At 41.4% G+C, this 12,972-nt stretch overlaps 1 protein-coding gene across 1 annotated transcript in view; it reads right to left on the bottom strand.

The window, feature by feature from the left end:
- Positions 1-12,972, bottom strand: part of Kat2b (lysine acetyltransferase 2B) — an 83,807-nt gene that overhangs the window by 10,972 nt on the left and 59,863 nt on the right. Inside the window, exons 10-14 of the mRNA XM_090322057.1 lie at positions 12,235-12,443; positions 10,186-10,312; positions 6,731-6,841; positions 5,883-6,026; positions 280-394 (exon numbers count right to left, since the gene is read on the bottom strand). Coding sequence (XP_090178183.1) covers positions 280-394; positions 5,883-6,026; positions 6,731-6,841; positions 10,186-10,312; positions 12,235-12,443 — 706 coding nt within the window. The remainder of the gene's footprint in view (positions 1-279; positions 395-5,882; positions 6,027-6,730; positions 6,842-10,185; positions 10,313-12,234; positions 12,444-12,972) is intronic.

Genomic DNA, 12,972 nt, shown 5'->3' with positions numbered 1-12,972 from the left:
CCAATGGTTGACTGGAGATAAGAGTCTCATGGATCTTGCAGCCCAGGCTGGCCTCAAACTGTAATCCACAGAGCTCAGCCTCTCGAATAGCTAGGATTCACAGGGGGGAGCCTGTAATTGGATCCTGGATAATAGTAATTTTTAGGACTAGAAATAACACAAATGGAAATGAAAAGGACAATGCAGCTTTTCCAATTTCTACTCTTTGGAAACGTTTTCAAACACAACATCCAATATCTCTGCAAGATGATGCTTATTAAAAATAATATCTATACATACTAATTCCAGGAATGCTTTCTATTGGAATCTGTCGAACTCCGTCTTTAAAACATGAAAGTCCAGGGTAGACTTTTCGGATCTGGGCCTGCTTTCTTTCTATCAGCTTTTTAATTATCTGTAAAGAACAGGATTAAAATACAATTAGTGAAAGAAGTCTGCACAACAACGTGGTCCAAGTCAGCAACGTGAAGGAAGCATTCTCCTTGCAAGACCATTTCATGGTACAAAACGGTAGGAAAGGATGAATGCAAAGGATTGTGAGCAAAAGAGGGAGGGGCGAGAGGTTGGAAAGGAGAGTGTTCTTGTTTAAAGCATGATGGTTGCATACTTGGAAATGTTATGGTGAAACCCTCTGATTCATGCAATTAACATGTCAACTATAATTTAGAATGCATTTTTATAAAAAAAAAACTCAGTATACACTAATGAAAACAATTGCAAGAGGTTTAAAAGGGGGTGTGGGATAGTAGTTCTAGAGGGGAGCATGTGAGCACGAGGACTTTGTGCAAAGTGCAGAAATGTCACACTACATATGGTAATAAGAAAATTGCTTTACAAGGGAAGCCAATGCTGAGAACACATTGCTCTATGGCTTGCTTGTCCTCTTGGGCATAAGAACTGATCGCTTTGCCCTGCCTCTCTGAGGAGCCAGGCTCAGAAGAGCTGTGAGTTCCTGGTAGCACCTGACCAAAGGAAAGAACCTCTTCACAGTCCATAACGAAGACTATCTCTTTCAGACAGGAAGAGCACGTAAGAAGACCTCAGAAATGCCCAGAATCTTGGAAAATGAATAGCCTGTGATCATTTAAGTTGAAAAGGAGGGGTGGGGGAGAGAAGGCAGGAAAAAGGAATTGGGGTGGGGCAGAGTAGGGAGGGGAAAAGGGGAGGAGAGGGCAGAAGAGGGGAGAGGAGGGGATCTTTGAAGTCTGAGCCTCAGTGGATGCTGTTCTAATTAGAAAGCAGTTCTAAAGTACTATCCATTGAGCATCACAAATATGACTTGAAGTACTTGATTCATTCAAAACTTCCACGAGCTATTTTCTGTATAATTAATGCTAAAGCAACTAAGGTAAGTAATTCCAACACATTGCAATTTTCCTTTAAACACAAAAACACTCTGGAGCATTAGTGACGCATACCTGTAAGTATTCAGGAAGCTGAGATCGGAGGATCACAGTTAAAAACCAGCCTGGTGGAACAGGAAAGTTCAAGAGACTCTTACCTCCAATTAACCATCAAAAAGCAGGAAGTGGCACTGTGGCTCAAGCGGCAGAGTACTAGCCTTGAGAATAATAAAAGTTCAGGGAAGCCATGTTGGTGGCTCAGGCCTATAATCCTAGCTATTTAGGAGGGTGAGATTTGAGAATCACTGTTACAAACCAGCACAGCCAGGAAAGTTAGTGAGACTCATGTCCAATTAACTGCCAAAAAAGGCTGGAAATGGAGCTGTAACTGGTTCAAGTGGTAGAGTGTTTCTAAGCCTTGAGTAAAAAAGGTAAGAGACGGACTCCAGGCCCTGAGTTTAAGCCCTAGGACTGACACAAATAAAATTAAAAGCACAACAACATACACACACATACACCATTTCTTGGTACACTAAGTCTAGAAGATGGTGAGTTCAAGGCCAGCCTGGGCTACATAGCTAGACTTTGTCTCAGATAATCAATAAAATAAAATACAAGAACTTCCCCAAATGACCAGGAATCATAATGTGCACCCTAAGTAAATGAAGCTTAGTCCTGTCCAATTAGAAATAGATACTATAATTCCTACTGCATTATAAATTTAAATGTGATTTATTAATTTAATTTTTAATTAAAATTTTTCAGTAAGCCATATTCTAGAAAGGTAAAAAGAACAGATGAAATTGATTTTAATAATGCATCTCTCACTCAACTCATTGTTGCAAAAATATTACCAAGGGCTGGGAGTTTGGCCTAGTGGTAGAGTTCTTGCCTAGCATGCACAAAGACAGGTTCGATTCCTCAGTACCACATACATAGAAAAAGCCAGAAGTAATGCTGTGGCGTTAACCTTGAGAAAGCCCAAGAACTGTGCCCACGCCCTGAGTTCAAGCCCCAGTACTAGCAAAAAACAAAAAAAAAAAAATTAAAAAGCAGGTTATACTAAAAATATTATCATAACAATAGTTATGGCATTCATTTACTCATAACAAAGTAGAGCATTCTAGGCCTATAGCACATTCCAGTTCTAACTGGCAGCAGACCTAGAGCTACATGTGGCTAGCAGCTCCTAGTTTGGGAAGAGCTTCTCTAGATGAGTGCTGGCCTTTTTACAAGTCTGTCTTCTGTTGTGGTACTGGTGACAGTGGTGGTATCAAACGCAAGGCTTTGCACATGCCAGGCAATCACTCTACCACAAAGCTACATCTCCTGACTCCCTCTAGAGGGAGATGGGAAGAAGTGAGGGGGGGGAGGAGTAAAAAGGTCTGTTTCCTTGTTGTTGTTGTTTTGTGTTTGTGTATTTCCAGACACGATCTTACTACAAAGCACTGGCTAGTTTCAAACTTCTTCCCATCTTTACTTCCTGAGTGCTAGGACTAGCACCACAGGAATAAGCCACCACACTCAGACTGTCAACTGGCATTATTAATCTCTACCTTCTTTGTTTCCTTTTTTTTGCCAGTAAAGTTCAGGGGTTCAGAAGATTTTCAGAATAGGGATACTCAATCTGATATTAAGTTCCAAATTCAGGAGAATCCCAATGTCACAAATAGTTTGGACAAGGAATAATGCAACCTGTCTGTGCATCCAAATATATTATTCTATGATGATAACTTCAGATTTCCTCTGAAAGAACTAGGTTAACAGTGCCAAACCTCCGTCATGCATTCTGCGAGAAAGTGGTAAGAAGGGAGGGAAGGAAGGAGGGGAGGGAGAGAAGGGAGGAGTGGGAGAGGGAAGGGGGGAAGAGAGAGAGACAGAGACAGAAAGAGACAGAGAAATAGTCCATGAGAAAAGGAGAAAGGGAAGAGATCCCTGTCTTCTAAAAGGCTGAGTGCTTTGTGAGCTCGGCACTCCCCATTAGGTAGGAAGGGTCAATAGATCTAGCATGGATGCATGCTTCTACACTCTGCCAGGGGAATCCTGTGCTCAGCTAATCTGGGGGTTGAATTGCTGCTGGGCAGGACTGGGCACAGAGCAGCTGACAGCCCAGTGAAGGCTGTATAGTTGGCCAGCAGCCTCCAATGCCACAGCCGCTCATTAAGTCCTAGAGAACAATGAGGACTCTTCAGAGAGAGTGGGCCAGAGAGGAGCCCGCTGTGTTTTCTTAACTTCCAAACACACTCTTTGGAATCCTTTTTTAGGCTCACATTTTTTTGTTTCTAACCAAGATGCAGAACATTTGTTTTAGGTGCTAACTTCACATAAAATGTCAATTTGCTCACTTTCATAGAAGCAAAAAAAAAAAAAAAGTTGGAGCTGCTATACATCACCAACAACAAATCAAATCAAATAAGCTTGTTGGCTGTGAATGTGGGTAAAACCCGACCAGCAGATAAGGGACTAAGAACTGGGATTAAGGGTATTTGCAGAAAGCAAGTAGTAAAGGTAGGACAAAGACAGATGTGTTTCTCCAGTGATTTGCTAAAGAAGAGTGCTTCTGAGTGAACACCAGTCAAGTGCACAAAAGAAGTGTCAAGTGGAACTGATATAAGCTGGCACAGACACTAATTCCCGAACTCAAACAAACTAAACTCCAGCCTGGTACTGGGATTAAACCAAAATAGGCATTCACTTCTTAACGAACATGGCCTCTTCTTACGTTGCTGTTTCATTTTGATTCGTTTGTTCTGTGTCAGGGAAGTCTAAAATGCTTATGTCTGGCCAGGAGTGTGGCCTAGTGGTAGAGTGCTTGCCTAGCATGAAGAAGCCCTGGGTTCAATTCCTCGGTACCACATATACAGAAAAAAGTCGAAAGTGGTGCTGTGGCTCAAGTAATAGAGAGCCGGCCTTGAGCAAAAAGTGTCCAAGGACAGTGCCCATGCCCTGAGTTCAAGCCCCAGAACTGGCCCCTCACCTCAAAAAAAAAAAAGCTTATGTCCTTCCATCCAAGCCTTCCTTTCATTGTTACAATGCATGAGGCCCATTACTCAGATGCCAAATCACAAATCACATCGTATTTAGAAAGAGAAGCCTTCAGAAGTTGAAGAGAACTAAAAGGAGAGGTGTGCACACACTACAATAATGCCTATGGAACATGAATTATCAGAATCCAAACAAGGGGCTGGGAGTTTGGCCTAGTGGTTAAAGTGCTTGCCTAGCATGCACAAAGACCCAGGTTCGATTCCTTGGTACCACATACATACAAAAAAGCCGGAAGTGGTGCTGAGGCTCAAGTGGTAGAGCTCTAGCCTTGAGAAAGTCCAAGGACAGTGCTCAGGCCCTGAGCTCAAGCCCAGGACTGGCAAAAAAAAAAAAAGAAAGAAAAAGCTCAAGGACTGTGGTCAGGCCCTGAGTTCAAGTCCAGGACTGGCAAAAAAAAAATCTCATTAGAGAAAAATATATATGCATATTCATGTTTATATATTATATAGATTACACATTGTATATAATATAGTAATTGCTAATATATTTGAAAAAAAAAAAAAGAATCCAAACAGGAAGGCTACAAGCAGGGGTAGAGGAGAGTCCAGGCTGAGTGTCCGCCTGGCATGTCAGGGGAAAAGGGTGGGCAGGGAAGAGGGTGAGGCATTGGTATGGCCTATGGAGAACTCGAATAGGATGAAAAGAAAGAGGTACACTCAAATGTTGAATGGTATGTTTTCTCTCATATGTGGAAAGCTAGACCTGAAAGACATACACAATAATGGACATATACATATGTACACACATAGCCACATAGATAATTATTTGTGGATAAACACAGCACCTGAGTCTAAGGGATTACTTAGGAAGAGAAGGGAAAGAGGGAGGTGAAAGGGAAAGAAGGTAAATAATTTTGAAGTACATTGTAAGTACATATGAAAACCACATAAAGATCCTCAACAAAAGCTGCTACTCAATAAAGAAACGAAGATGTAGAAAGAGAAGCAGAGAGCCCGGAGTTTGGCCTAGTGGTAGAGTGCTTGCCTAGCATGCACGAAGACGTGGGTTCGATTCATTGCTACCACATACATAGAAAAAGCCAGAAGTGGTGCTGAGGCTCAAGTGGTAGAGTGCTAGCCTTGAGAAAAATCCAAGGACAGTGCTCAGGCCCTGAGCTCAAGCCCAGGACTGGCAAAAAAAAAAAAAAGAAAGAGAAGCAGAATGCTGGGGTCGAGTACTGACAGGAAAGGAGAGAAGGACAGGAAAGAGAGAAGGAAAGGAGAAATGGAAAGAAGGAAGAGCGGGAAGAAGATAGTGAGAGAGAAGGCTGACTGAGGCCAGAATGTAAATGCCTTTGGCAGGAAATGATAAAACATATCATCGTATATTGTACATTTTAGGTTGACCCTTTTAGGGTTAGTGACCTAGAAAGGAGCCAGGCAAATAGGTTATGATAGCATCAGACAAATACACCTGGGACCCAATGACACATTATGTACCTCAACTAAAGCTGACCTAGAGAGGGAGAGGATATAAAGCTCAAGCTGTACTTACCTCCTTCTGCTTTTTAATGATGACAGAAAATTCTGTGTATGGAATCCGAGGATTGAGTTCACATCCCATCAGCGTGGCTCCTTCATAATCCTTGATGTAGCCAACATATTTGGTTTTGGGTATTTTAATTTCTTTGGAGAAACCCTGCAAAGCAAATCCGTTTACATGGACAATGGATTGCATAGCGACTGAGTGCACTCAGTGTCTGAGGAAGGGCTGAGAAACAGCTTCAGCATGCCCACTTTCCTTCCAAGTACTAGGAAGAGGATTTGCTTGAAAACTATCCCCCTGTCATTCAAGCAGGAAGTTATAGAACACTTTAAAATGACCCAAATAGCAGGGCTGCAGTCGCTCGGGCCACTGAAATCCTAGTTACTCGGTAGACTGAGATTCAGAGTGTTGTAGTTTCTAGCTACACCAAGCAGAACATTTCACAGGATCCCGTCTCAACCCATCGCTGAGCACAGCGACACACACCTGATATCATAAGCTCCATGGAAGACCGAAATTGAAAGGATCACAGTGCCAGCCTGGACATTTAATTTTTACTTAATAACAGTGGCCATTTCAAAATTTGAATGTGTCTTAATGGTCTTTTATTTTTTTGGTAGCACTACTAGGGTTTAAGCTCATAGCTGTATGCTGAGCTATGCCTCCAACCTTGTTTTTCACTGGTTATTTTTAGGATAAAGTCTATTTCCTGTTATAATGCATGCCTAAACCACAGTCTACTTACTCTGGGCTTTCTCTATCCTCCTCATCTTTCCTGGGATGTCTAGCTTGTCTATCATGGAGACAACAATCTCTCAGACTTCTCTTCCTGAACACTGTCACACAAGGATGATTACCTGTTTCTTGAAGTATCCAATTGCATATTCATCAGCGTAAGTGAGGAAGTTGAGGATGTCATGTTTTATGTGATATTCTTTCAGATGATTCATCAGGTGTGTGCCATAGCCCTGTGCACGAGTTAGCATGCAGACAAAGAGATTAGGTCTTAGAGAAAAGAAAATTCCTACAAACTTGCCAGGAAATGTTGGAAAGCAAGAGTTTTGCTTGGATACACACACACACACACACACACACACACACACACACACACACTTTTAATGAATTTCTGCTTAATTTTTAAAGTATTTCAGAATATTAATTTTAAAAATATATGTAAATGAAAAGTGCTAATGATCACTAGAATATTTACTAATCCAAGCATTTTGCTCTGTATTACATATCAACCTTCTAAAATTACTGTCTCACACATAGGATTTTTTTGGGGGGGGGTTGCCAGCCCTGGTTCTTGAACTCAAGGTGCTATCCTTGAGCTTTTTTGCTCAACGTTAGTGATTTACCACTTGAGCCACAGCTCTACTTTCAGCTCTTTTGGTGCTTAATTGAAGATAAAACTTTGCTGCCTGCTCTGGCTTGAACTGTGATCCTCAGATCTCAGCTTCCTAAGTAGCTAGAATTACAGACCTGAAGCACCAGTGCCCAGCAAACACAGAACTTATAACTTGCTATCATCAGACCTTTTCAAGAAAGACATGATGAGACTGGAGACACGGCTTAGTTGGTAGATGGCTAGCCAACACGCAAAAGCATCAGGTAATAGATACAGAGCTTGAGTCCTGGTCTTGAAGCAAAAAAGAAAAAAATAAATAAAAGAGGTCCTGAAAAGCCCAGAATCTCCAAGTCAGCCAAAACACACTAACTATATAATTTTAGCTATATAATTATTTGGTATATAATTTTAAACTTGTCAAGAGCAAGTAGTTTTAAGATGAAAAACATATTCTAAAACCTGAGAAGGTGCTTCAAGTACATTTTTAAATATTACCTTCTAGGTGTTTTGAAACCAGATAGGCTGACATGAAAATCTTTTTTTTTAATTTTTTATTGTCAGGGTAATGAATAGAGGGATTACAGTTACATTCTTAAAATCTTAAAGTATAAACAGGAATTCATCTTGATTCGCCCAAATGACTAGATAAAATTTTATTTTACACACACACACACACACACACACACACACACACACACACACTATTTTGGGGTTTGAACTTAAGGCTTTGCTCTTGCTCAACTGGTATTATGCCACTTCAGCCACATCTCTGGCCCCTGGATATAATTTTAAAAAGTACAGTCACATATTCAATATAGTAAATACAGATTTGCTGTTTTCACAAGTAAGTGTTACTGGCACTGGGGTTCATAGAATTTCACCCCATATTGAAGTAGAATGTCTGTGTGTTCCAGTGTTAGGAGTTGGCACATGTCTTTGAAAATTTAAGTATCTAGGGCAATACCTGGCTCAGGAGTTGGTTATTAATGGAAAGACAGGAAATTATTGATGTGACTGTTTCTCCCATTCCTATTTGTACTAAACAGCTGGTCCCTAACAAAGTAACATACCCATTAAATTTCCATTACACATACACATACAACAGTATCTTCTATCAATTTGTTCATTCTGCCCTATTTTAAAACAACTAATCTTCATTTTCTAAAACTACACTTTCAGATCATTAAGAAGTAACTTTAGTTTTCTAGGGCTTTCAACTGAATTTATGACATTTCTCCAACTTCCAGTCCTTAGAAATTTACAGTGTAGAGAATAAACTGTCCTGTGAATGGAGTAAGACAAAGTAGCAACTCATATTAAATACATTCTTTTTCCCTGTGGGATCCGTACAGTGTCCAAATCAACATTAATTAACCCTTCCAAACAAAGCACCGCTTGCTATAGCTCTCCCTCTCCCCTTGTCCTCCCTCTCTCCCTTCCATCTGTCTGTCTCTGTCTCTGCCTGCCTGTGCTAAACCTAGGGCTTGAACTCAGGACCTGGGCACTGCCCTTAAGTTTTTGTGCTCAAAGTTAGCTCTCTACCACTTGAGCCACAGCTCTACTTCTGGCTTTATGGTAGGCGTCTTAAGCAGAAGCATTTTCTTTCCTGGGCTGGCTTTGAACCATAATCCTGAGATCTCAGCCTCGGGAGTAGGTAGGATTACAGGTGTGAGACACCAATGCCTGGTTCTTGCTATAGCTATTTCTAAAAATACAATTTCTATAAGTGAGCATGACAATGATGCCTATAATCTCAACACTGGGGAGGGAGGAGAATCAAGAGTTTAAGGATAGCCTGGGTTACACGGGGGAAAAAAAATGAAGGAAGGTAGAAAAGGAAAGAAAGAAAAATGGAAAGAAAAAAAGAAAGGAATAAAGGAAAAGAAAATACATTTTATGTAATCTTTCTCTCTACTAAGTCCTAAATCCTATGTTTAGAAACTTCTGAGGGAAGTGAGAATGATAATAGCACAAATAATACCATTCAAGGACATACTGTCAGAATGCCTTGGAAAACAGTGTCCAGCAAATTTGGCTCTTTATTTCCCCCAATCCAAATGATAATGCTAATACCTGGCTTATACTTGGTCCTGGAGGTCTAAGACACACACCTCCACTGTGCATTGTGAGAATATACACTTCACAGAAGCTACAATGGGGACCATGACAGAGACCAAGGCTGTTAATGAAAGCACCCAGTGCCTCTGAGCAGAGACTATTCATTCTTTGCTTTTGTGAATAACATAGTTTCTTTTGAGTTGAGGAATCGACCATGTTTCTCATCCTGTACTGCCTAATACAGGAGCCACTGGACACATATGTCTCTTGGGCCCTCGAAATACAGCTCATTCAAATCCATACATGCTAGAAACATAAAATATACAATTGATTTCCAAGACTATAACAAAAAGTCAAAACGAAAAACAAACAAAAAAACCCAACATTAATGGTCTCAAAAATATTTCATAACATTGAATTCTGGGCAAAACAAAATAGTATCTACAGCTAATCTCCCGTTTCCACTTGCTTTTCTTAAAAATGTGGCTACTAGCCGGGTGCTGGTGGTTGATGCCTGTAATCCTAGCTACTCAGGAGACTGAGTTCTAAGGACTGTGGTTCAAAGCTAGCCTGGGCTTTTTTATACGTGTGTGTGTGTGTGTGTACATATACATATATATATATATGGCTACTAGGGGACCAGGGGTTTGGCCTAGTGGTAGAGTGCTTGCCTAGCATGCATGAAGCCCTGGGTTCAGTTCCTTGGTTACCACATACACAGAAAAGGCCAGAAGTGGCTCAAGTGGTAGAGCACTAGCCTTGAGAGAGCTCAAGGACAGTGCCCAGGTCCTGAGTTCAAGCCCCAGTCTTCCCTGCACACAGAATAGAAAGAGCCTCCCCAAGTTTCACAGCTTTAGTGAGAATCCCACACACTGCTTTTCCTCCGACAACCTGTGTGCTCCTTACCTTGACTTGCTCATTTGAAGTGACAGCACAGAAAACAATCTCGGTGAATCCCTGGGATGGGAACATACGGAAACAGATACCACCAATCACGCGACCATCTTTAATTAAAGCAAGGGTTTTGTGTTTCCTGAAAGGATACAATTATGTCAAAGTTTTATCAATCTTGGTTATATAAGTATGCTTATGCATATATATATATAGGCTTATATAATACTTGGTTATTAACTAACCAGGTGGAGGAGATAGGTCATGAATTTCTGCAGGAACTTCCTTCAATCTAGCCACTCTACTTTCACCTACGTTTTTAGGAGCAAAGACCTGATAACAAAAGACTTCATCAGAGCACCCACAGAACAAAACTGAATGTCCTCTAAAAGTGTCTGATGTCTAAAAGTAGCAAGGAAGTACGTGTGGAGGTGTTTTAGAACTGGCATATCCCATGCCCAGGGAACCACGATGGGAGTCAAGAAGTGTTGGGGACCGAGTATGGGGTCGGTGACCTTGGACCTGCACAACTGAGTACACAAGGAAGTAAGCTGTTATCAGGATGACTTTGGCCGATGTCAATTGCTTCTCATTTAACCTATTTGAGACTTGATAGCTGTTTTGCACGAATGTAACCCCTGGCACTTTCCTGGTTTTAAGAAAAGTATTTAAGGTTGGAACTTGAAATAAATAGCACTATGGTCTTAAGCTCACGGCCTTAGGCTATAGTCTTAAGCTCTTCTTAGGCTGGAGTCTTGGGCTGCTGACTTAGGCTGTAGTTCTCCCGACCCCATTTTCTTCTTGTCTATTTCTTTTCCCAGTCTTCACCCCCAAAGTCAGGAATCCCGGTTTGCTGCCGGCTGGCTCCGGCAAAGAAGAGAGCTCAAATGTGATATACATTTCTACAGTTTATTCTTACTGGAAAGCATTAGAGAGCTGGGCACCAGTGGGTTATTTCTGTAATGCTAGCTGCTCAGAAGGCTGAGAGCCAATAATTATGATTTGAAGCTGGTCTGGGTAGGAAAGCCCATGAGCCTCTTACTGCCAACTACCAAAAAATGCCAGAAGTACAGCTGTGATTTAAGGGTAGAACATTAGCCTTAAGCACAACAGCTCAGGGACAGTGCCCAGGCCGTGAGTTTAAGTCCATGGACCAAAAATAAATATAATATAATTAATACAACGTGATACAAAATTATAGGAAAGAATACATGACTGGGGCCGGGAGTTTGGCCTAGTGGTTAAAGTGCTTGCCAAGCATGCATGAAGACCCGGGTTCGATTCCTCGGTACCACATACATAGAAAAAAGCTGGAAGTGGTGCTGAGGCTCAAGTGGTAGAGCTCTAGCCTTGAGAAAGTCCAAGGACAGTGCTCAGGCCCTGAGCTCAAGCCCAGGACTGACAAAAAAAAAAAAAAAAAAAAGAATACATGACTGAAATGCACACCCTGTCATGCTCTGCATTATAGAATCATGTCAGACCTTCCCTGGTTAAAGCATACTCTGAAATGGTTACATTCGTGGGTCTTAGTCCACAGAGACTGGTTGAATGTATGGTAAGCTAAGATATATCCAATTATAGAAGTTTAAAGAAAAGATTTCTTGTGTCTCAGTAATTTTCCTTGCTTTAACAGACTTGAGCCACAATACTAGCTAATTATGACTCTAAAAACCAAAAATGGGTGGGTTACCAAAAAATAATAATGTAGTTTCTTGATATGTATATTGCTATAATGAGTGGCACACAGGGTAATTTAAAATACAAAACATGTAACGATTAACAAGAACATTTAAGCTGGGCACCAATGGCTTGTACCTGTAATCCTAGCTACTCAATAGGTTGAGAGCTGAGGATCTCAGTTTGAAGCCAGCCTGGGTAGAAAACTCCATGACATTCTGATGTCCAGTTAACCACCATTAAAGAGGTCAGAAGTGCAGCTGTGTTTCAAGTGGTAGAGCACCAGCCTCGAGCAAAGACCTTAGAGATGGTGCCAAGCAGTAGTACTACCTGTTCCCGCCCTCCTCCCCAAAAATTAAGGGAGAAGGAAGATAAGGCTCAGCTTACGGGTCAAAGACGAGCCGTGTGATGTACTCTTTTGGCATTCGGGGCAGCTGATGGGAGAACACATTCTGTAGACCAACCAGCCACATCAGAATCTTCTTGTTTGGCTTCTGGTTCAGGGAATTGCCAACCACGTGAAATTCAATGACACCCCTGCGCTCTTCCAACCGTGCCGCCTCATCCCTGGCTGAGTGTGCCGACAGAAAATTGGTCTGGGATACAGGAGATAGGAAAAGATCACACACACACACACACACATACACACACAGCCACTCTGTGATGGCAATGACATATCAAAGCTTCTCTTCCTTGTTCTAATCAGGTACACGTTTGCGGATTTCCAGGACCCTAAATACATACACAGACAAAGACACAGATATAGATACATGCGTGCGCGCACGCACACACACACACACACACACTTCACAAATCACAAAATAGAATACACAGGTAAAGCACTAGGGGAAACCTGAGGGCCATTAGGGTACCAGATAAGCTATCAGCTAACTTTTCCATCATATGCATGAGGAGAAAAAAACATATTTTAGACTTTTTGAGCCATAAGATCTGTGTCTTCTACTCAACTGTTATTATAGTACAAAAGCTACTCTGTTGAAAAATAGGGATACTAAAAGAAGAGGTGCAGTAGGATTCGGGTTAAGACTATCTAAAACATGAAATAAAACAGAGTAAATCACATTTGGCCTGTGGGCCATAGTTTGGCAGTCCCTTGTTTTAAAA

This window comes from Megascapheus bottae, chromosome 2 (assembly GCF_031878675.1).
Source record: "Megascapheus bottae isolate mThoBot1 chromosome 2, mThoBot2.hap1, whole genome shotgun sequence".
Classification (NCBI taxonomy): domain Eukaryota; kingdom Metazoa; phylum Chordata; class Mammalia; order Rodentia; family Geomyidae; genus Megascapheus; species Megascapheus bottae.
This window is presented reverse-complemented; position numbering and strand designations above follow the sequence as displayed.